The 26,194-nt window shown below is 38.9% G+C and overlaps 1 protein-coding gene across 1 annotated transcript in view; it reads left to right on the top strand.

Moving 5' to 3' along the window:
- LOC139716919 (choline/ethanolamine transporter flvcr2a-like) overlaps window positions 1–25,814 on the top strand; it is a 67,985-nt gene extending 42,171 nt beyond the window's left edge. Inside the window, exons 4-10 of the mRNA XM_071628440.1 lie at window positions 2,998–3,065; window positions 13,436–13,539; window positions 13,856–13,966; window positions 19,310–19,415; window positions 22,063–22,174; window positions 23,599–23,645; window positions 25,485–25,814. Of these exons, the coding sequence (XP_071484541.1) occupies window positions 2,998–3,065; window positions 13,436–13,539; window positions 13,856–13,966; window positions 19,310–19,415; window positions 22,063–22,174; window positions 23,599–23,645; window positions 25,485–25,700 (764 nt within the window). The 3' untranslated portion in view covers window positions 25,701–25,814. The remainder of the gene's footprint in view (window positions 1–2,997; window positions 3,066–13,435; window positions 13,540–13,855; window positions 13,967–19,309; window positions 19,416–22,062; window positions 22,175–23,598; window positions 23,646–25,484) is intronic.
- Window positions 25,815–26,194: the final 380 nt, after the last annotated feature.

Genomic DNA, 26,194 nt, shown 5'->3' with positions numbered 1-26,194 from the left:
TTCCCCTAGACGTGTTTTCTGCTCGCACTGCGGCCAATTCCAGCGGAAGTGTGTAATATGGCACAACATTTCGAGCGCTAATTTGAACGTGATACTTTACTAGTGGTTCGTACTCGTAATTCTCTACCTCTCACAGAACTTAACTCCAAAATAGTTAATTCAACTGCAACATTCAACAGGACAAACAACACGGCAACTCAAGTACTAATATAATACCCCTTTCAGGTAATCGCGGTTCAATTATCCGCATCCAAATAATGCGGATGAAGTAATCAAAATCGCGTTCATATATCCCATGAAGTGCGCACTACTTTTACGAGCGCCCGTTCATATAATGGTGCGAAAGACGGGAGTATTTGTCATGGTTACTGCGCACGCCTCTATAATGACGTAATGTTTCCGGTGATATATACTCACGTGTATGCACAGCTCTCGCTCAAGTTCAGCAATCAGCGGTTGTGCGGGAAATCGAGTGACCTCTGACCGAACTGTGGAATGTTAGTGCACATAAGTCGTAAAACGCGTTCATGTATTCTCGATCAACTCCTCATGCTGCAATAATGCGGATAATAGCAGCATCAAAATAATGCGCACTTTTGTACTCCTCTCCCGTTCATGTAATCAAAATTTTACGATTTATTGCTCCTATCATCCGCATCCACGATTACCTGAAAGGGGTATCAGTTTTGCGCAGCACTTATTTGTTTACGGCATGCGTACAATACAACACGATCCAATACAATACCGTTGTACGTCACACGAATGACATACTAGTCGTGTGTATGTTTACATCCACGCATTACGTGTGGAACAATCTAGGAGCGCAAGCTAGCTAGCGATAATTGTGTGCATGACCGGAAACAAAACATGACCTTTGACACAATCTGCATATTTCGCCCGGTGTTTCACCGCGATGACCTTTCATGCTGGGCGTTCCTAGGTGAACCACCGATGGTTTCCCGTTGAACTATCGGTGTTTACCCAGGATGCTTCTAGGGTAAAAATTGCCCAAAATTTAATCAGTGTTTCACCTAGGCTTCCCATAGGTTTCAACCGAGTTTCATTTCATACTGCGTGGTTACCCGGATGCACCAGAGAAGATTTCCTTCAGCGGGAAAGGGGTATAAGGAGATGTCTTCAAGACCAGCTGGAGGCTGCAAAAAGTCTCTCTCTCTCGAAAAAAAAAAAAAAAAAAACATGCTCAATTCTCCCGTAACTCTCGGATCTAGTTGTACATGTCCAGTGTTTTCTCATAACCTTGGTTGTCTATTTGCTCTGATTTTGACCTAAATACTAATTGCGCAAACACAAAACTTCGCAGGTAGTGAGTCTTGGTTATTCAGACTAGCAATATTTTAATTAACCCGTTGAGGACGAGTCCCGAGTATACTCGGGCAGGTGTCTATGGGAAATGCGTGTTGTAGCAAAATCAAACCGTCCTCAACGGGTTAAATGAATATTCATGCTGCAGCAGACATGCGTCGGGGAAATAATCATAACGCTGTCCCTCCATCGACTCAAACAGAAAAAAAACCCAAATATCTTGAAAGATTTAGCTTTGTCACCCAAAATTCATATGGAGGATGACATAATCATATTATGTGAAGTTTCAATCGATTTGGTGGTAAAGTAGGGGAGATACAATTGGTGAACTTCTGAGATTTTTTGTCCTTCACTTTGAACAGTGCTTCGATTACCGTTACGAATTCAAAAGCTTTCGAGTCTTATTGCGGAGTTAATCGCGCTGTATCGCTGGGTCTGCATAGTTGTCTGTAAACTACACTTGTAATGCTAGTGAAAAGAGATTAAATAATCCCCTTAATAGCTATTGCGTCTCCATGGCCTTCCTGTTGGACTGAGACATTTCATAACCCCTGAAGAAACTGACTGACTGTAATTACTGGTAGGTCAATGCTGGAAGACTGAATGCTGATGAAAAAAACACAGCACAGCAAGTAATACAGCGATATAGTATCTGGATGCATAATGGAAGGTACTGTAACTGCAGTAATAAAATTTGATGCTTCATCTTCAGGTTTTTTTTTTTTTATTAGTTTTTTTTTTTAAATTCTATGCCACGTCTTCTTTTATCAACAGTCCTTTGATATGTCATGAGCAGTTCAAGAATTCAGTTGCTGTGAAAGGGAAAGTTTCCCCAATTATTCATTGGATTTAGTGAATGCAGCAATATTAGTAGAACACATCAGTGAGAGTTTGGGGAAAGTCAGATGATCAATTCAAAGTCTATTAATTTTTACAGTTTTGGCACTGCCATTGCTGGATTAGAAGACTTCAACAGTTTGTGACATCACTGTAGAACAACAATGTGCGTTTGTAAAAGAAAGTGTACCAGTAAAACAAATCCCACAAAATGTAATCTTTTATGAAAAGTACACATTTGTTTGACTTGTCAATGACATACAACTGTATGTTTAGGGTAATATTATTCCTCTTGCATGCTTTCTAAAGAGATCAGTCAATTGCTCTTTCAGTATGCCAGAAAGGAGAAATTGTGCGGAGTTGTATTTTCCTACATTTTCTATGTATCATTGTTCTGCAGTGACGTCATAAACTGTAGTAGTCTTTTCATCCCGCTATGGTAGCACCAAAACTTCGTAACTTTTAAACTGATTGTCAAATTTTCCTCAAACTTGTCTGATGTGTTCTAATGTTGCTGCATTCACTCATTAGATGTATAATATATTGTATGAAAATTATATGTCAAAACCATGATATGTATAAACATATTACTTTTATAATATTGTAGTTTAATATTATAAACATATATTATGTTTGGGTTTCATTCTCCTGTAAGATTGGTTTATGAAAATTGATTACCTGATTAGAGTGGAGACAAATACTGCCATTGATATGACACAGTGTGTGGTTTTACAGAGAAGGATATTATATCAAAATTTGACACAAAAATCCTTCATTCTTCCATTTCTCCTTGTTTGTCTATCTGTAATGTGTCTGTCTGCTTGTGTGCTGTTGCAGGAATCAACGTGGGTACATTCTATGCTATATCAACACTTCTCAACCAAGTTATCCTCTCGGAATTTCCAGTGAGTATATTGTTTGTTTGTTCATTTTCCACCTGAGAAGATAGCTGGATAGCCCATATTCAGCTACGTTAAGCTGGTCTTCCATGGGATCCAGTTGGATGTGAGGTGCGACCACTTCACCGGGTTAAACACCCTGCTCTTTGCAATGAATGAATGAAGCGGGATCTTTTACATGCATGAGTTGTGACTCTCTCACACATGGGACCTCCATTTTATGTCCTATCCGAGGGACAGAGTGTTTTGCCTCTTGCTGGAGGGGACGGTATGATAACACACAACATTGCTCAGTCCAGACTCGGGTTTGAACCCGGGTAGTTGCTTGGGTCGGAGGCAAACGCGCTACCGACTGAGCCAACTCACTGCCCTTTCATTATTGACCTTTCATTGTGACACTTTGCCTCATTTCTTCCCTCTCTTACCTGAGAAAAGGCAGTTGCAAGAAACAAAACAAAACAAAACAAAAAACAAAAAAACACCTACTCATTTTGTATGAATGCACTTGTTGCGGTTTGCTCTGATTAAAATAGGATTTTTTTCAACTATTGCTCAGTGAAATGAGATATCCATGAGTGCATTATTGAAACGGCTTAGAGAAGAACCTTTACGGTCAAGTAAAAAACAATAGAACAGAGAAAGTTTTCTTTTGAAAATCAAGAGGCTGAAGGAATATCATTGAATTGAATGGAATTTATTTTCCATGGGATATCATGGATATCAAATTATGATAGCATTCGAATAACAGCCTGTGTTCTCTCTACTGTAAATGTAAATATTTCGTGTGACTAGTTTCTCGTGCTCGGCCAGGTAAGAAGAGTTTCGCGTGTTTTTATTCTGCGGAATCAAGACATCAATTACTGGAACTTATTATGGCAAGCAAAAATATTTGCCTGCTTTTATTTTCACGCTAGTTCCTGGTTGCGCGAAATGCGCGAAAATTTCAACACTGCGAAAATTTCCACTTTTACAGTATCTCTGTTTCTTGGTACATGAAGAATTTTGATACTGCGGAACTTTTTTTGTGCTTCCTAATTTAGTTAAGCCTTACAGATACTCTGTGTTTGTGTTAACGCTTCCTCATTTCATTTAAGTCAACTTGAATACTGATGAGGTGGAGTTCCCTATAAAGCTGTGCTACCAGCCAGATCTTATTGTTAATTGTTAAGTGATGCGTCGCTCATGGAGAAATTGGTCATGAATGATATCAGTGAAGTCGACAAAAGATGTCAGCTATGGTATAACGGAGAATGTCCAAGTATTATGCAGTCATGCCAGTTTGCATGCCCAGGGGCCGTTTTGTAGAGATTGATCATACGATTGATCTAACGATCAATGCAATCAAACATAGTCATGTTCAATCTGTGCTGTAAATTAAGTGAAAGTATCTTTATGAAATAGACTTAGATCACTATTGATCTTATCTTTGATTCACTGAGTTATGAATTGAGCGCAAGATACTCTTTATGAAACAGGCCCATGGATTCTGACATGATTTGTAATTGAAGTTAGCTTTTCCATATATCAAGCTTGCTATAGTTCTCTGATTTCAGCTTTTGGCTTTGTAACTGGGCACACTGTATTTAATGTTTGGGAATTTACAAGATCAGTTTTATGATATTAAAAATAATGATAATAGTGGCCACTTGTATAGCGCACAGGTCCACCTTTAGGTTCTCATGGCACTTCAAAAGTGAAGAGATAGATCTACATGTTCATGACAACAGAAAAGAAAATGGCAAACAACAACAAACACATACCAGATAAGGAATACAATTGGGTCTGAACATTATAGATTGCAATTATAGTCCTCAGTGTCAGAGGAACAGCTCCGTCTTAAGTTTGGATTTGAATGTTTCTGTAGATGACAGTTTCCTGAACTAAATAGGCAACTGATTCCACAATTTTGGTTCCATAACAGAGAAAGCACGATCACCCCATCCATGTTTTACTCTGGGTGTTTGGAGTAGCAATGCGTCTGATGATGAATGTAGACTTCGTGTCATAGTGCATATGAGAATAGAGTTGCACAGGTATATGGGGGGGAAAAGAATGAACCGAAAGATGTACTCGCAACAGAATCTTGAAAATAATCCTTTTTTTTCTACAGGCAGCCAATGTAAAGAACAGAGAATTGTGGTGATATGGAATCAAACTTATAAGTAAAAGTTAACAACCGGGCGGCAGAATTTTGCAATCGTTAAAGTGAGCCTTTTTTCTTTCACGGTGCATTGTCTCATGCAAAATTCTGACGAGTCGTCGAGGCTGAACCCACGAGATTACACATCATGAATAGCCGCAGCTACCTGCCAGCACACAGCCACATTAATTCAAGCTGTGTTCAGGGGGGCCTCTTGTCTGTAGGATGAACTGTAGGCCTTAGGGTAATCAGCTGAATTAATCAGGTGAATTAATCACACATGAGAACGAGAGAGAAAGAAAAAAAAATCCTCCTGTCCAGGTACTGATACCCCTTATCTATAGGCTATTTTCTGATGTGAAATAACATGTGCCGTGTTTGGCAAATTTGTGAGTATAGGGACAATGACTAGTCCATTAATATTATACCATTTTGTCCTTATTATGAAGGTCTCATATTATACCAGTAAATAGATTACCTAGGTTGTGTACCTTGTCGGCCTCTCATGTTTGAATACAATAGTCCCAGTCTGTCTAATCAGGAAATTTATTAAAGGTACTAATGTCAGTTTTAAAGTAGAGAATGCCTGCTTCAAAGTAAAATGATTCAAAATAAAGCATATTAGCTGTAATAACCAGAGAAGCACTCTGAGAGTGCAGACCTCCGCCAAGCATGCAGCCCATTTCCACCCGCACTGATCTTGTTCTTCCACAGAGATCAGTGATTTCCACCCATACGTACTGCATTGATGGGGCAATTAGTTGATTAGCTTTTGGGTGAAATCTGCCAAAGGTCAAAGGTCAAGGTCAAATCATGAAATTGTATCCGTTTACGCGATAACTCAAGACTGGATAGAGCAAATTTCACCAAACTGTGTCGGAGGATGATGTATGATGGGACAATTACTTGATTAGTTTTTTAGTGAAATCGGACTGAGGTCAAAGGTCAAAGATCAAGGTCAAATCCTGAAATTTATCTGTTTACGTGATAACTCAAAATTGGATGAAGCAGCTTTCACCAAACTTTGTCCAAGGATGAAGTATGATGGGACAATTAGTTGAGTAGATTTTAGTGACATTGGCAAGAGGTCAAAGGTCAAAAGGTCAAGGTCAAATGCAAAAAATTTTGCTATTTCCCCAATATCTATGCAATGCCCTAAGGTATTTTCTTGAAACTTGGTTTAGACATGTACTACTGCATAAAGATGCTCCAGAGAGAGTTTCATGTCATAAGGTCAAAGGTCAAAAGGTCAAAGGTTAGGTGAAAATGTAATATCACGTTTCTCACAAATGCTTCAATGTATCTTCATGGAACTTGGTACATACACATGTACTGACTGGCAGAGATTATCTAGGGAATTTAGGGGTCATAGGTCAATAGTCATGGGGTCAAAGGTCAAGGTCAACTCCTCAATATTTTACTATTTCCCTCATACACTAGTATATGAAATGCTTGCATTATTAGTTTTCAAACGTAATATATACATGCATTACCCAATGGAGATTCTCCAGGAAATTTCCAGCCAGAATGTCAAAGGTCAAAGGTTAAGGGTCAAAGGTCAGGTTTCAATGCCCCCCCCCCCAAAAAAAAAAAAATCTATTTTGTACTGTAATTACACTCTTTCTTCATACCTTGGAAATTACTCAATGCATAAACTTATAAAAGGGTCCGTCAGAATTCAAGTAAAAATTCTCAATTCCCCAAATATGTGTACCTGCACTCTTCAACAATTATAGCAAACCCAGTTCAAGGAAAGTGAACATTCAAGTCATTTCTGACAAACCAGTCATATCAATATTTTGCCAGTTATGTGAAACTGTCATGGATCACACATTGTGAAGACATTGTACTATACGCCTATTTGGAGAATCATGCATTATGGCGGAGGCATCAGTCGCCATAGCGACATTTCTAGTTAATAATGTTATGTCATAAACCCTCAGCTGCACCGCGCGCCTCACCCTAGCAGAAACTAGAGCACGCACTTAAGTGCGCGCATGCAAACCTCAAATACGCGCATGCAAACCTCAAATACGCGCAGCCTGAACTCCCAAGTTCATTGACCCTACCTGCAAAAATATCACAAATCTGTCATAAATTCCCCAAAAATTCTCGGATCACTACCAAAAATTAATCGTTTGTTACTTGTGTCATTCTAAACCTTCCCTGCAAGTTTCATCTCACTCCGTTTACTACTTTTTGAGTTATTTTGCACACAGACAAACGAACGAACCAACCAACTAACAAACAAACCAACGGTAACAAAAACATAACCTCCCCCTTTGGCGGAGGTAACGAGTGATGGTTCAAACCGAAGCATGTCTGCCTCAAAGAGAATTTATTCATGATAAAGAATGTCAGCTTTTAAAGGGGCATAGTCCCGGTAGTGTAGATGGCGCTGTTGATGATACTGCCGAAGATTACCGAAGTAGAGCTGTCATCAAGAGTAAAGTGCGTAGGTGTTGCTAAGTAACGTTGCCTTTGTTGTCTTCTCTGCGCATCGCGCAGTCTGTAGTAATGCCAGGGTGCGTGCATATGTGCTTGTTATTATGACATCACAAAAGAAGTTTGCTGAAGCTGTCATCCCCCTCAGCCGAATCATGAGCCGAAGTGTGATCGGACCACTGACTACAGTGAATCGGTCTTCTTCGGACTCGGGAAAGTGGGCCAAAGCGTAAGCGCCAAAAGAAGTCGATAGCGTAGGTCTCTATAGGAAACTTGCGCTGTGCGCCCGTGTACGCATTTGACTAAAACACGGGGACCATGCACCTTTAATGAGTAGGTTCATTAGGAAGATTTCTGAAACAAATTCCATTCTCTACCCAGTACAACATGTAGGCTGATAGTTTTTATTATACCCCCGCCAAACGAAGTTTGAAGGGGGTATATAGGAATCAGTGGGTGGTCGGGCGGTCGGGCGGTCGGGCGGTCGGTCCGTTGCAAATCTTGCGTTGCGAACTACTTCCTCAGTTTTCAACCGATTCCCATAAAACTTGGCACAGATGTGTGCCTTGGGTTGTAGATGTGCAAGACGTATTTTTTGACAGTACCCAAAAGTACGTTGCCATGGTAACGGCATATTATGGGCAAAAATGGGTACAAATCTTGCGTCGCGAACTCCTCCCACAGTTTTGATCAATTTTCATGAAATTAGGTACAGATGTTCATCTGAATATGTTAAATGTGCAAGACACATATTTCCGCAGTGGCAAAAAGTGCGTTGCCATGGTAACGGCATGTTATTGGTAAAATATAGGGCAAAATGCTTCATGGCAAAACTGCTTCATCAGTGTTCTTCCAATTCTCATGGAATTCATATTGAATGTTTGTCTTAGGATATAGGTCAGCATGACACATTTCTTGACAGTGACAAAAAGTATGTTGCCATGGTAACAGCTCACATATTATGAGCCAAAATGATGGAAAATTTTGTGTTGCAAACTACTTCCTCAGTTTTTGCCCAATTTCCATGAAACTTGGTACAGATGTGTGCCTTTGGTTGTAGATGTGCAAGACGCATTTTTCGACAGTACCCGAAAGTACGTTGCCATGGTAACGGCATATTAATGGCAGAAGATCAAGGAAAGATCTTGCGGATTTAACTACTTCCTCAGTTTTTTGACCAAAGCTTATGAAATGTTGTTTTGACCAAAGCTTATGAAATGTTGTTTGGCGGGGTATAACCAGTCGCTGTAGCGACATTTCTAGTTCAGTTTGGAGGGAATGGAGCAGGGAGGTGGGAAGAGCTGGAGTTTGAAAATGCTGTCTAGTGTGTGCAGTTTGGACAAAAATGGGAGTAAAGTGGAACTTTTAAAGGATTGAAAACCATACGAAAATTATAGTTTAAATGTACGGAAGTATACAAAGATAGTACATTTTTGTTGATTGTACTTTGATAAGATCTGAATAGGAATGGTAAAAGTAGTGTTTGATATTATAGGTCACAAAAATTAACCGAAATAAGACTAAATTTAATGTAGGAACTTATGAAGTCTACACTATTTGAAGTAAATTTCATCTGGTGTGTTTGATGGCATGATATGATATTCTGAGCAAATTGCGGACAAAAAGGTGCAGCAGCCATTAGAGCCTCGCAACCAAATGGAGGAGTGAGTGAGCTGGCTCAGTCAATCAACAACATGTTTGCCAGGTAACCCAAGAGGTCTCCCGTTTGAGGCCAAATTAGACCATCTGTGCAGGGTTGTGTCTCTGGATCTTGCCGTCTCCTCCGTTAAAGGAAAATGTAATCCAAATGTAAAACTGGATTCAGTGAATACAGCAATATTCGTAGAACATGTCAATGAAGTTTTGAGGAAGATCAGACTGTCCGTTCAAAAGTTGTGGATTTTCAAAGTTTAGGTGACGCCATCACTGAATGAGATGTCAATAACACTTTGCGATGTCATGTAATGGACACTCTAAAAAAAAGATACAAAGAGGATTCAACATATTTTCATCTTTCGCAGTATTAGGCCTATAATGAACCCCTCCCCCCCCCCAAAAAAAAAAACAACAACAACAAAACAAAAAAAAACAAAAAAAAAACCACCCCTTTCAGAAAACAGGGGATTGTACTACCCTTAACATATGTCAGTATCAGGAGGAGGAATAATGTGTACTCTTCATAAAAGATGAAACAAATAATCTGTATATTTTCTTTGAATCGTTGTCCATGTGTGCCATCACCAACTGTTGTAGTCTTCTCATCCAGCAGTGGTGGCACCAAATCTTCAAAAATCCATAACTTTTGAAGGGATTGTCTGATTTTCCTCAAAATGTCACTGAAGTGTTCTTCTACATTTGCTCAATCCAGATATGTATAAATTTGGGTTTCATTCCCCTTTAATCCAGTCATTACTATTGGTGACAGGGATGATGCACAGAGGTTGCAGTCTGGCTAGGTTTTAGGACACAAAATGCTGTTTCCCTTGGATGGGGCATAATGAAAGAATGACAACTCATGCCCGTGTAGGATTCTATGTATGCTTCATTCTTTGTGTGAAGAACAGGTGAAAAGGTGCATCCTGCCCTCGCTCACTGGCAACAAATGAATGATACCAAGCCATCATTGTTTGCGCGAGGTGACTAGCAACAGAGGCAGATCCAGGAATTCTGTAAAGGAGAGGCACCTTTACAAAATTAAAGGGGAGGGCGTACTCGCCCCCCATTTTTTTCTTTTTATTTCTTTTGTTTTAACAAAAAATAACAGGGGGCGCGCCCGGTGTGCCCCCCTCTGGATCCGCCACTGAGCAACAGTCAGCAAATAATGTCCACATGGCACATTCTTATATACCAGAGAGGGAGAAGAAGAAAGCAAACCAATTCAGGTTTTGTTGTTGATCTGTGAACAAAGAAAGGGGTCAGAGGAGCAGACAGGCAAATCAAACAGTACTATGAGGTGATGTAAGATAAATTGTCTGCAGCCTTGATGGTAGCCTAAAACTACATCCCAATCCACGTTTTTGACAACGTGAAGTTTGTGCTTGGATTCTCGAGTATACAAGCTGACTTCTTTAGTCCCTGATTGAGTTTAATAGACATCCTTTTGAAAATACAGAAATATGTTCTTCAATTCCTGTAGAATTCCCTGTAATAGATTGCCAGTTGTGATACTAAATATTGTATCTGACTGTATTGTTGATTTTTCAAACATATGCCAAGTAAACGCCCCATCTCAGTTTACATGTGAGACCTAGAACTTGTGACACTTTGCCCATTTTTGGTGCATTCTGTCAGCTGCCAAGTGGTAGATTTGTGGGGGGACTTTGTGTGATAATATACAGACCATATCTTATGTTTTGTCTTGTTTTGTTTCATTTTGTTTTGATTTGAACCAAAAAGTAAAGTGTATTGCTGAGATTGTTGACTCACCCAAGACCTTTCAACAAAATTTGCTACTCAATCTTTGTGCTTCCAACAAAAACAACCCTTATTTGAGTTGTCTGTGCTGGGAGACTGCAGACAGATGCACATGTATCCTATGATTTGCAAACCGAAGGACATGAGTCCAATTTTACAGTCTTCAAGATGTGTTTGAGCACAAATGAATGAAGGCATTTGGAGTGATGGCCAGTTTATTCAGCATCACAATATCCATTATTGCCGGTGTTGCTGACTTCATGTTTTTTTCTTCTTTTTTTTCAGTCAGGAAAAGGTCTTTTCAGATATTGTACAGCTATAACATGTGGACAATATTGAAAATACTGCTACATCAATGTCCTGTAGAACCCATATTATGTACACTTTTCTTCTCTGTTTATTGTTGTTGTGGAATTTCTAGGAAATAATTTGAAATCGACATCAAAATGATGTACACATCACAACAGACAATGTACAAAGAAAAAAACATTGATTACTGATGGACGGATGGACAACCCATTAAAAACATATTGCCTCCAGCGACACTTCGTTTAGGGGCATAAAAAATCCATAGAGCACAAAGTTTAATTTCCCATGGGATCATTATCGCACATTTCAGTTGGTGTAGGTCATGTGACCCAGGTGTGGCATGTTCATGTAATTAAATGAAGGTCTGAAGGAGTGAGCATGGGCACTGATCATTTGCAGTTGAGAAATGCTGGTTGTTTAATAGTCACATGCTCAGTGACAGAATGCTGACAGGTAAAATTTGTGAGTTATTTCCAAGGTATTACTGCTCCAGAAATTTAATCCTCTCATGTGATCAATCTTCATTTGTGATGTCATAGAGGAAGATGAAGTGTCCTCCACAAGTACTTAATAGTTTTCATACCAATTTATTGTCATAATCTCTCAATTAAAAAAAAAAAAAACATCAGACATATCAAATATCAATTGATGCATCATATGCAGGTCGGATGCACAATAAAGTAGTCCTGAAATATATAGTAATTATTAATATACAGTCAAACCTGTCTTAGTGACCACCTGTTTCTAGCGCCCGCCTGCCATATACAACCACTGAAAATAACTCCTTCCAATAGAAAAACAAAAATATGTGAAAGAACCTGTATGTAGTGGCCACCTGCCTATAATGGCTACTTTTTCATCTCCCTTGGTCGGCCGCTATAGACAGGTTTGACTGTATTAGCCAGGGAGGTGGGCCCACCTTCCTGGTATAGCGAGGATACAAGATACTTTATTGTCTGTTAAAATGAATACAGAATACTGGCATAACAAAGAAGAAGAGGAAGAAGAAAAAACATACATTGTACATATGATTATAATATAATCAGAATTCACTCAGTCTTTGAAAGTTTGGATCTGAAGTGAAAATGTTTGGGGAAAAAAATATGATAGAACCTACATAAAAGCAAGCTTGTTATGGGTAGGTCCCGGTATAGATTTGAGTGCAGAGAACAAGATAAGGAGCACAGAAATTTGTTAATTTACTTCTGCAATTTGACAGATTAACTCAAGTAATCAAATTAACAGAGTTTGCTTTAATTGCATTTCGGAGGAGAAGGGGAAGGGGGGGGGATGGTGGCCTCTCTCTGACCTGTGCTTCCTCGATGATGATAGAAAGTCATGATAGAAAGTAATGGCAGAACTCATGATGGTAATGATTAAAGTTACAACTAGAAGAGCAGTCAGAGAGCGCGGACCCTCTGCCAAGCAGCTTATAGCCATCCATACGAGCATGCTGAAAATCACCCTTATTTTCCTATGACAAAGATTTCAAAGACGCCTTACTGTTTTGTTTAAGACTAGTCTACTTCATCAGCAGCAGAATCCCTCCATAAGCGAGCTGCCTGCTGTGCCTGGAGTGTACACTTGCGTGCACATGCACACCTCAAATGTGCACAGCTTGAACTCCCTCCTCTGTTGGTCCTATTTGCTTATGATAATCCTTCATCAAATCAAATAAAAAACAATCCTTGATCCAGATATATTGAGATCACTACCCAAATTTAATCATCTGTTCTTCGTGTCATTGTAATCTTTTCCTGCAAGTTTCATCCAAATCTGTTCTCAACTTTTTGAGTTATTTTGCAAACAGACAGACAAACAAACATACAAGCTAACGCCCACAAAAACGTAACCTCCTTTGTGGAGGTAATAAAAGATTCATGTGATGACACATGGCAATGATATTTATGTTATGATGATAGTAAAAGTGATGACAATATTATCATGATCAAACATAATGCTGTATCCATGTGACTCTCTCCAGCTTCATTCTTGTATCAGAAAGTAAGAAGAAACCAAAGAAGTATTTTTATTCATATGTTTCTCTATTTTTTTTTTTCATTCACAGAGCCAAGAGGTCATGGTTGGTATCATCGGGCTGACTCTGGTGATAACTGGAATGGCTGGTTCGGTAGTCACAGGCTTCTGGCTGGACAGGACCAGGTCCTACAGGTCAGTTCCCAACACTATGTATTATTGGACAAAACACACACACACACACAAAACTAACATTCCAACCATTATTCTTTATTACAAAAGATTCTTGAGTGTCATGGGGTTAGTTTTTCATCTCGTTTTAAAAAACTCTCAGGTGTTTTTATGGTAAGATTTCATAGACAATGGTAGATATTGGGAAACACCATTCTGTAATCATGGAAACTGTTGTTACATTTGCAAAAGGGATTATGTACGACCTTTTAGTTGACATCACATTTATAGAATATGTGTACATGATGATTAGTGCCGTCACTCTGTCTCTCCATGGTAGGGGTACGACGCTGGGAGTGTACATCTTGTCTCTCCTTGGCATGGCCTGCTTCACCTTCACTCTCAAGCTGGGAGAGATCTGGGTCGTCTTCGGTGTCACCGCGTTCCTTGGGTGAGTAAAAGGCTGTCACCGAGACCCATCCAAGTCCTGGAAGGGACTTTTTTTTTTTTTGCACAAATTCTCCTTGTATTATCTTGTATTTGGGAAAGATTAAAAATGGGACTGGTTAAAATCAGTAAAGGGCATATATCACTGGAATAGATGTCGCCACGACTGCTGCGACTCATGTGACTCAAAACATTAAAAAAAAAGATTGTTTGTGCTTGCACCAAAAAGACAAATCTTTAGCAATGTCAAGAGTTGTCTCCCAACAAGGTGACAACTTATTCACCCAGAGGTCTTTGAGACGTCTCCACATTGTTGCTGGTAGGTAGCCATGGTTCTCAGCAAGGTCGCAGAGACGCGTTGGAGGCTTCATAGACAAAATTAGCCTCTGTGACTTGGCAGCAACTACAATGTAAAGAAGACATCACAGAGATGTCTCAGACCACAGCTGGAGACTGGAAAAAGTATCCCCAAAAATCAAACATGTTTGATTCTCTAGCGACTCCCTGGAAACATTGCTGAGACATGACCAGCAAGACTCTAATCGCCGCCAAGTTGTCGCCAGATTGTCATGTAGTCTCCGAGCCACTAAGATATCAACTGAAGTCTGCACAATATCAGAAAATAGAAATATAAAAAGTTGTCTCTTTGAGACAGAAACGTAAAATTTGTCTTCTACATTTTTTTTTTTGCCAATTCATAGACCACTTTTGAATTTAGTAATCAGAGGCTTTTGTTAACCATGCTTTCAAATTACAGTTGGTTTGTTTTTTTTAACCAAAATAGGACTCACAGAAAGAGAAATTTTAACTTATACCTTATGAAATACTAACAATGAATACTGAATATTTGAACAAAATGACACAGTGTCAAACCTCAGATATATGGTTCCTTGGACCTGATGAGTTAATGAAGTTACCCGTAAAAGGACGGTATAATTTTGGTTGAGAAGGGGCTTGACGTTTCCAACTCTTTTGTGAGATAATGAGAAGCCCCTTATGAAATATTCAGGAGCACACAATCCTAAGAGGAATTCGGTTTTGAAATGGCCGAGATATCAAAGAAACAAAGAGATCCTAATAAAAGTTGGGACCCGCCTTTTATTAGGACCACTTTGTTATACTTTGTTTTTGGATATCTCAGCCATTTGAAAACCAATTTTCATCAAATAAACTTTGAATTCCTTGTGGATTTGTATGCTCATTAATATTTCATAAGCGGTTTCTAATTATCTCGCAAATAGTTAAGGTCTGAATCCCCCATCTCAACCAAAAATAAACCGTCCCTTTAAGGGGTACACTGTTCAATGAGAGGGAATTTATAAATCAATCTAAGCAGTGTGTTGCGTGTTTTATGAGCCAATATTCTAGTCCATGCATGCTGTGACAGTGTAAAAGGTAAATTTTGCATTATCTCAGCTGCATCTGTAAGGCATCTATTGCCCACGCGCAGAGGGACAAATTGCCTGCAAACACGACATGCCTACCAGATTCAGAACTGAACCCAAATATGCTGGGGCAGGCATGTGTTGGGAATATCCATAATTTCCTCCGCCAAGGGGGTTATGGTTTTTTTTACTGGTATTGGTTTGTCTGTCTGTCTGTCTGTCGGCCTGTTTGTTTATTTGTCTGACAAGCAAAGTGGCTAAAAAAATATTTAAAAAAAGATAGTGCAAATGGATTTGGATGAAATTTATAGGAAAAGTGGATAATGACCCAAGGAACGAATGATAGAATTGTGGTAGTGAATGGAATCACTGTCTGGATCATGGAATTTGTTTGAATTTTTGAAAGATTTTTTTTTTTTATCATTGGCAAATAGGGCCCACAAACAAGGGAATTCAATCTGTGTGTATTTTGAGGTGTGCGTGCATGCGCTGAGCGGGAAGCAAAGGTAAAGGCACTAGAAAAGATTCTTTCATTGGGAAAAGGGGTATTTTTCAACATAATTGTGTACGTATGTAAATGGGTGGAAATTAGCTGCTTGGTGGAGGTCTGCACCCTCCAAGTGCTTTTCTAGTTCAGATTATAACTTACCTTTCAGTGAAGTATGAGACGAAGATGTTGTATGAGTGACTGACTTCGCATTTATCTTTATTTTATGATGATATGAGCTGTCAGTCGCAGATTTGCTAAATAAATGTGTCTTCTCGCACTGTAAAAGTGGAAATTTTCATGCATTTCGTGCCACATGAATTTTGCGTGCTATTTGTAATATTGTTCTGTGTCTTTGATTACACAAAGTTAGAGACATGTGCAAAATTCATCTCGCCCAACAGAAAATGAAAATTAATCATGCAAAAATTTTGTCATTTACCGTGTTTGATACCAATTGGATGGATACATCTGAAGACTACTTTTTGTTCTAGTTTTGTCATGTATGTTCTGTGTCAGAATGCAAAAATATGATTGTCAAGGGAATGTTCTATATAAAAATTTTGTTTGTTTGCTTTTGTTTTTTTAAATCAAAATTCTGGCTGCCGTTGGAAAACACTGGTGAATTGTAGATGTGTTTGGCTCATGAAAATGCATCTTGTAACTCTTTTAACCTTTGAAGATGATAGGGAAAAGTTCCACCACAGCAGCTGCGGTCCAAAGACCGTTTTTTCCCCGATCACGCACCTTGTCACTGGTTGATCTTTGGAGAGTCTTCTGCTTCACAGTCAAGAGACTCGTACGAACGAGCCGTTCTTGCAGCATTGTGCAGAATGTTCCGCCCATTACAGCCAACAACTTCCTTCCTTGACACACTCTATTTCCCAGGATTTACTTCAGGCTAAGCAATGTAGTCGTGTGTGTGTGTGTGTGGGGGGGGGGGGGAACATCCATGACCATGTCTGCATTTCGTTCAAGAAATCCTTGTTTTCCTGTTGTATGAATGGGGAGATAAGGTTTCCATTGCTTTGCAGGCAATGATGGGATTTAAGCATGCAACAGGCCAGACTCAATACACCCGCAACGCTCAATGAACAAAAAACTTGAGAACATGTCAAACTGTCATGATGATTATAATGTAGGATTTCACATTCAGAATACAGCATTCAATACCCCCCCCCCCCAGTATGATTATGATATACCAAGAAGTCCACTTAATTTGCAATGTAATAGTAAGTAGCTTGTGAAATTATTCAATCTTTTTTCTGAAAATATTTATGCCAGTCTGAGATTCATCTTTTTACTGCATCCTAGTGAAATCTAAGATGACAAAGGGAATTTGGTTAAACCTGTTTGGTAGAGTGATTAGTTTGATCCAGTCTTTAGTCAGAAGTGTAGACGAAGGAGAGATTTTTAGAAAAAAAAAATTGTGAATTTCCTCTTCAGAACCCCTTGGTAGCCACTACTTGGTCACCATGACAACGCGGCATCAACTCCGGCCATGGTGTTGTATTGCAGACAGGCCATAATCTCACAATGCTTGACTGCCTCTTACAATCAGGGGAAGCATCATATTTCCTTTGCACGGAGTCTAAGTCTCAGGGAGTCTAAAGTCTGTAGGCCGAGTTGTGAGCTATCTGTGCCAGGCTCTTTGGCAAGCCCACACTATCCAAAAGACTCTCTGCTGTTAAGTTGTCCTGTCACCCTTGTATGGATGCCAGAATATTGATTCAAGTTTCCTCTGCAATGTGTTTTAAAACAGATGACATGGTCCCGTGTTACTACGGTCAAGCTTGCTCAAAGTCAAATCTATTTGGACTGGAGAAATAGCTTTAACTTTGAAAAAATTTGACATATGATGGATTAAAATCAATATAGAATATGAAGACAAGAGGACTTGAAAAGACCTTCACCCTTAATAGGTGATTATTTGACGTATGCAAGGTTGACTTTAGATAACCAAAGTTGACTGTAGTAGTCAGAAGATTTAGCTAACTGGCCATATTTAGTTAAGGGCCTATCTCACTGGACTTTGCCATGACTTGTGCAACTCTAGAGACCAGAAATGACCTGCCCTCTCACCAAGAAGGCAACTCCAGGGCGATGTCCAAGACATCTCCAAAGAATGTGACAACATATTCACTCGGAAGTCGTGGAGACATCGCTGCTATGTTGCTGTGGCGTTTCTGAGATGTCTTTCTAATCCCCCCCCCCCCTCCCCCAGCTAAATACTGATTAGTGATAAAGTTAGAGCAAAGATTAGGGTTAGGATTAGGTTCAGGGTATAAAGTTTGGGTTAGGGCTAGGATTAGGTTCAGGATTAGGATTAGTGTTAGGGTCAGGGGAAGGGTCCGGGGGTAATTGCCCTAGACCCCGCAAAAATGTCAAATGTTCAAGAGAGCCAAAAAAAACCCACACAAACAAACAAACAAAACATGGCAGCCAAAGCTCTTCAACAAATGGAATCGCCTTTCCTTTGACATACCATGGTGGCCTTAATTTTGGGGTAAGACAGCTAGCATTTGGGCAGGACATCACTTAACTAATTATTTGACAATAAATGTTAAAAAAAGTGATTTTCACCAAAATTTAAGATACAAGGTCATGTCATCTGAGCGACTATATGCTCCAAAAATGATAATCCAGGCAATATTATACAAATGATGCACAGGATAGAGTGCGTTAGTTAAGATGTAGCGCACTCGAGGGTATTTACAATTGTGAAACATGCACGAGGCGAAGCCGAGTGCATGTTGCACTACATTGTAAATACCTGAGAGTGAGCTGCATCTCCACTAACGCCACGAAATAATCCTGTGCATCATTTGTTTTATAAAATGGGTCGAAAACTAACAGCATTTTTCACGTACCTTTGTAAGATGTCCGAAGATGTTCGTCCCAAACATTTACGCACGTCGCACTTGGAAATCCCGCACATATAAGTACTGTACGTATAAGAGTATACGTACGCCACACATGTTATGCACACAAGAAAGGCCGGCCGGCAGCCCGAACTAGAAGTTGTTTACAGGATTGACAGCGTGTATAGCAGCGCGCGACGCACTTGTAACAACTGATTGAGTGCGCACTGCTAGTGTAAACATTGTGACATCAGGCCGTGGATGTTAGTGAGAAATTAATACAGGCACACGTGACTCATTTCAGCGCTTCCAATTGGCTACATTCTTGAACCCATTTTATAAAGATATTTGTTTCATGGTGCAATTGTATCTCAGTAGTAGGAACAGATGATGTGAACAGTACTTGACCCATTTCCTTATGCCTCTGATGAATAGTGCTACTTGGTGTAATTGAATTGTCATTTTGAGGCCAATATATACAAATATATATTATATATTGTCAGGATGAAACAATTTGTCGATGAGAAAGGGCACAATGCCGCCAATTAAACTCTGTCGAGTTTGTAGTGTGGTGTATTTACATGCCCCTTTCCCTTAATTTGTCTTGACTGCAGATTCTTCATGACAGGATATCTTCCACTTGGATTTGAGTTTGCTGCTGAGCTGACATTTCCTGAACCAGAGGGCACTTCATCTGGCCTGCTGAACGCTTCAGCTCAGGTACAGATTACAACAAATCATGCTTAATCTTCTCCTCTATATGTTACTAGATTGATAAGTCCGTCCTGATGATAAGTACTGAGATGATTAGTGCTGAGATTAGATGTGATAAGTATTGGTAATCAACTTTGATTGTGATAATGCTCAATGAGTAATTTGTAAGTTCTGGACTAGTGCTAGCAATGTTGTCCTATCCCCAACAACTGTGTTGAATCAAGCTCCAGCATTGGTAGTCAGATAGAGTATTGCTCATCGACACCGATGTTATCTTCACAACACCTGATGGTTTTGTTGTCTTTTGGAGAATGTTGCGTTTTTGTTAAAGTATGATATTCCTGTTGGAAACCTTCCATTTTCGAATTACAAGCAATTGCATTGCAGACTCTGGGTTTGAAGGCAAACATAATTATACTGTTGACTGAAAGTATGAAATGTCATGAAATGGTATTACTTTTAATAAGGACCAAGTGCTGATAATACGTCGCTTTATTGCACTGTAAGATATACACTGCAATTTTGATACTAAAGACTGTTGACTCAAGGCAGCGATAGAGGAGAATTTATAACTGTAATTGATTATCAGCTGGGAGCCATATTTGTGCACTTTTACCTGTGTTCAATGTCATTCCTTTCTTTGTCTGAGTAGTACATTCTTGTTTGCTCACTGCACACCAGGTGTGTGTATATATTTGATATTGCCTCAGAAATGAGGTCATTTGGAGAGAAACTGCATTGGGATTTCCTCCCATTAAAAGAGAAATTGCTCAAATACAAACACATTTTGGTGTTGACACAGTTTATTCTTGTGTTTGATGTCCTACAAAGAGAGGTTTGTCAATATACTGACTTCTTGTCATCTTTGACACTAGTGCCCTGTGCATATTTACTTACACTTTTTGCTCATGTCCATGAGGGCATACACATTTGCCTCTTAAAACACCACATGACAGTGTCTGTATTGTTATAGAGATCTAGATCAATGTCTTCTTGGCGTGTAGTCTGCCTCCCAGACCCTCATCATTTCCTTCTTCTCCTAAGCAAATTCTTACTGCTTATTCAATAGTCTATAGAGATGTGGTGTGTTATTGATATATTCTTAAGGCTAGTTCACCCCAAATGTACACTTGGATTCAGCAAATGAAGAAATAGTAGTAGGACACACATCAGCCAAGTTCGTGGTAAATTAGACAATCCATTTAAAAGCTCTGAATTTTGAAAGGTTTGGTTAAATCATGCCTGGATTATGAGAGGCTATAAATATTTGTGATGTCACAATAATAGGAATAGACTTCACTTCCACATGTTTTCATTTTTGTAGCATATGTTAAAAAAAGAGCACTTTACCTTATTCACAGGGCAGAGAAATAATGTTGCCCTTAACATTTGTTAGTAGCAAGGTGATTGAACATGTTTTAAGAAATAGAGAAATATTCATTTTGTTGCATTTTTTAATATTTTCTCTCTGTTAGTCCACTATAGTGACATCTCAAAATCTTATAGTCTTCTTGTACAGTGATATAACAGCACATGGTTAAACAGTATATATTCTTCATTGAAATGAAGAAATGGTGCACTAGTTTGCTGGCATTTGCCTCCCCATAGAGAGGATAATAGAAGAGGGGAAAAAACCTCTGACAAAATTTAAGGTTAGGTGTGATTTTTGTTCCTATATCTCTCATCAGCTTGGCTTTATATTCAGTCCTTCATACTGTTAAACCACTAACATTTGTGGCATGAGACTTTCATGAATAGGAGCCGACAGTCTTTTTTTGCGGGAAGAAATTTTTGCAAATTCCCACTAGCATTCAGTGCATTGTGCAGCCAGAAGCATTCCCGCGTATTTCACTTTTGTGAATCGTGGCTCCTTGTGAAATTTGCGAAAGTTTAATGCACGCAAACATTTATGGTCTTACGGTATATCACATGTGAAACTATGGATCTTCTCTTCCAGGTTGATAATAAGCAATATGGTACAAATGATAGATGACCGAAGTGATTTATGTGGCTCCCATTGTTGTTTTGAAGGTAGGGAGAGCAGTGATCACGAAGGAATGCAATGTGCTGGTAGCTCTTGCTCCTAGACTAGTACAATGACCTGCAAAATATCTCAATGTTAGTGCAGGCCTGGCAGGTAACTATGGTGGGGGTCACTGAACAGCTGTCAATGACGATTTATAGTCAGGAGCACTGATGAAGGATGGTTGTTAATGATTGGCCCTTGCTTTAGCACGATACACATACCACACCTCCAGGTTTGTGTGTCCACATCCCTCAAACTTCTGTGCAGGTGCACCGTACATATCACACCCAAGTTCACATGTAGGAGAATGGGTAATAATGCTCTTTCATGGAGCTGGTTTTAAACAAAATATCTGTGATTCATGGTTTGCAAACTTATGAAATTCTCATGAGAAAATAAAGTCATGGACGTTTATTGCGCAAACCGAATGAGCTAGCATCTTTAAGATAAATCTGTAATCAGTCAGCAACATATTTGTCACAATCTTCTTCTTTTTCTTCTTCCTTTTTTTTTGAGCAGTCAAATAATGCTGTATTTAGGTATTAAAAGTAAACTAAAAAAAGAACAAAAATGAAATTCTTATGACTTATGACCTACGTGCATGTGTTTTTGTTTGAATACTTGCAGACATTTGGCATTGCCTTCACCCTGATCATGGGTGTTCTCGTCAACAAAGTCAACTCACTGGTCGGGAATATCTTCTTGTGTGTCGCTCTACTAGTAGGAACAATTATCACAGGTAAGTTTAGATCTGTCTTTGCAAACGTTTGTGGATTGGAGCTGTGAGGGTGGGGAGAGGTAGGAGAAAGTTGGAGTCTCTTTGTCATTTACTTACAAATAAAGGGATATTGTGAACAGGACTTTATATTGCTATACGTATTAGTCAGTATATGGTACACCACTTTCGGTCCACCCTGTCACTGGCCACTTCACATGAATAATCAAGGCCTGACCTAGTGTAGACTTCCAATCCTATTATGTCCACTGTCATATACTGGTATTTTCTCTATTGTATTTATTCACCTCACCTAATGGTATGTGGGTATCACACTTACTTTCTTTTAGTCCTCTAACTGTTCACCTGACTGATTTTCCTGTTATTTCTTTCTTGCTCTGAATGTTGGTATAATTCTGTCTACACTTGCCCTTATGAGTATTCAGCCTGCATACTTATAAATTATGGTGAATAAACCCATGGGGCTCAAATCAGAAAACCCAGGGTAGTTGTGTTCCTGGCAGTGAACAAGTTCAGATGAGCCTCTTATACATCATTTATTATTCTGCCTGTGTAATGGAGTTGGACCCATTCTAAGCTGCCCTACACAAATAATGCACAGATGTGCATTGTTTTGATGCTACGGGGCGCTTGTTAATTGTTTTATTAGCGTATTTATCTGCTTTAGTATGCCATGTCACTTCAATGTCAGAAATTAAAAAGTGTGCAAATTTTGATTTATAAATGATTCTACCGTATACGTAGGAACTTTCTGTCTCGATTTAATACAGTGAAGTGGAATTTACCATATGTACCACTATTTACCAGTTGTACTCAACATCAGCTGACGGCAGTTTGATTTGGCATTTGCACCAAATGTATAATTTCACATATGCCTCGCATATGAAATCTTGTCTTGTGATCATGTCCCAGACTGTAATTCACACAGTATGTGCTCTAAGATCTTTACTGTGTATCGAGGGCTACATGTGCATGTTACACAAAATAAATGCACAATCACATGAGGTGCTACTGCGATTGCTATAGGTAATATGTGTTTATATTAGCATAATTTTCTACTTTGCAGCAGTTAATTTGCAGCAGTTAATTACCACCAGTATAGTCTTAATACTCCTTCTCATTTGTTTTTTGCTATATTCGTTACTAACATAATGTTCATGCCATGATGACTTAAAGATGTCCTTGTTCTTGTCGTCTAGCACAGTCCTTATACAAAAAACAAACAAACATACAAAATGATTTATGTGTACCGGTACCAATATTCCATTGTTTTAAAGTGTGTGTTTGCATGTGTGTTCCTATGTGTTTTTCTCATACGGCATTATATCCCAGTAAATGGGAAAGATGGAATGACTGAATATTATGTAATCTCATCAAGCTCTTGCTAATACATCAACTATTGTTGTTTTTTTCTTCTCTTGCTGCAGCTTTCATCAAAGCTGAACTGAGGAGACAAAATGCGGAGAAAGAAGAGGTAAGCCACCATGTGTGTTATCATATACCACAAGTACTATATAAGCTGTTATTTTCAAGAGGGTTTGATTTTCACTAATTTTGCAAATCAATGTCAGACCGGCACTCGTACAATATGGGAGAATGTCGCCATACACTAGGGTGATAGTACACTTACAATAGTCTCTGTGTCAAATGGCGAAAAACATGATCTCATGAAAATGTCTGTGACCTCATTCACGAAAATAACAGCTCATACAGTAGGTGTTTTTTTTAGGTAACCCTGAGGCTCTGTAGGTAAATGATGATCAAATGATGATTTGATGTATATCAAATATACATCATGTACAAATGTTTGGCTGAATATATGATAGTCACAGATCATGCAACCACTCCATTGAGTAGTTTGTTGAGTGTGAAGTTAGAGCACAAAAACGTGTTACATATTTATTTCATGGGTAGCATGTTTCTCAAGTGGCATTAATTGATGGTGCTAGCAATCTTATCTGAAGTTTATAGAGGTGGTGGGTTTACCTCACAAGAGAAAGTTCATTGCAATGAAATCAGTAATATCCAAGTCATGCATCAGCCTGCGGTTTGTGTGACATTAAAATGTTTGAAGAAAATCTGACAGCTGACTCGTCACTGAGTCATTGCACAAGGTTACTGAATGGGACCTGGAAAGAGCTGTGGTGGAGAATATGACAATAACATCCCTTACCTGGAAATCTTCCTTTTATTTTGACCCCCCCCCCCCCCCTACAAAAAATGAAGTGCAATATGATATTTCTTGAAGTCGTAAGAGAATCTTCTTTTGTCTTGATAGGAAATGGAAATGGATAATTTTTTTTTTTTGTATATTGGACGAGAGTGAAGAAAAAATAAGAAAGACAGTGCATAAAGAGATGTGAATTGGGCGAATTTCAAGACAACATGTTCACAACTCTTCTTGGAGCCTACTGAAGGTTATTTACAATGACTAACTGTCATTGACATGGTCATGCCTTTGTGTATGTTTATCCTGTTTTGGTTTATTTTTTTTTCCCATTGATCTGTTTTCTGCTTCTTACCTGCAACCAACCAAAATGATGCTCTGTTTCCAATGGCTAATAAAGGCATTCCTTGATAAATCCAGTCTCAAAACTAAAGTGAACTGCACTTTTTTCTTTTTTTTTTTAATAGTACAGCTCAGTCAGTTATGTTATTTAGTTATGATATTACTTGAGCCTCCACCATATGCTTTGTTCAGGAATAGGTCAGTGAATGTGTTTATAAAGAGATTAAGAGACATTCATGATTAAAATTGATTTGACTGGAACACAGTCTCATGCTTGATGCTAGAATGGAAAATGAATCAAGAAAAATATGAAGACATTTTTTGTAGTGGCTTTTGATGCAAGATTTTCGTTACTGATGATTTGCTTTCATGAGGGAATAAAAAGATGAGATAAGAAAAGTCACATGATCCAAAGGACACAAGATTTGTAGATATCTTATTTAAAAACAACAACTGGTTGTTGCCCTGATCAATTGCTGATACGGTAATATCTGATGCATATTTCGCACATCAGGACAATTCTCTCCCCCGGACAATTACCCCTGGCTAAATACTAGTTAGTAATAAGGTTAGAGTAAAGATTTGGGTTAGGGTTAGGCTTAGGATAAGAGTTTGGGTTAGGGTTAGGATTAATTTAGGATTAGGATTAGGGGTAGGGTCAGGGGAAGGATCTGGGGTACTTGTCCAGGGGATACTTGCCCTAGACCCATATTATTTTGATATCAGTGAACCCATGAATAGTCATGATTACATTTCATAATTCTACTTTCCTGACTGTCTGAGTTTTTTGTGATGGTTCCATAGTTTGAAGACCCTGGGGAGCCGGAGAAGAATCCTCTAGCTAGAGCGAGAATAAGCAGCGTGAAGTTTGAGGGAATCGACGACGACGACGACGACGAAGACGTCGAGACGGAAATGAAACAAGATGATGGTGATGATGACGCCATTGTAATTTCAGCGGGAGAAGAAGATAGACTTAATGATGCCACGGAAACAGAACAGAAGAATACACCGACATAACGCCTTGTAGTCCTCTTTTATTTTGTACTCCTGTATTTATTGCCCCCTGTGGCATTTATTTTTCTATCCCTGCGTGTAAAGTTCCAGCACACGCATGTATATTGCATACATACAGAAAGGTACTTCAAATTAATTGCTTTAAATAATTTTGCTTTGATTGCATATTCTATTCTGTAGTGAGAGAGTGGATGCATGTAAGAAAAAAAAAATTGTTATTGAAGCTATTAAAGTTGTGGCATGCTATCAGGAAATTTATGAAATTTCTGCCAGAATTGATGCACCTTGAAAAGAATGAAAGTTAATGATCAATTCGAGAGCTCAGAAGCTGTAAACTAACTAATACTTAGACTGCAGAGCACCACTTCCCATGCTTTCAATACCGACATGAGGCTATCCAATGGAATGAGCTTGGGGAGTTTGATCATTGAGATTTGTTGCAAGGTAACAAAACATGAGTCTGACATATGTGATGTTTCTGTCAATTACATGGCATA

Source organism: Diadema antillarum, unplaced genomic scaffold, assembly GCF_040938485.1.
Source record: "Diadema antillarum isolate AM-2024a unplaced genomic scaffold, OU_Dant_1.0 scf00000071, whole genome shotgun sequence".
Classification (NCBI taxonomy): Eukaryota; Metazoa; Echinodermata; class Echinoidea; order Diadematoida; family Diadematidae; genus Diadema; species Diadema antillarum.
Note: the sequence above shows the minus strand (reverse complement) of the source record. Positions and strands in the feature narration are given on the sequence as shown.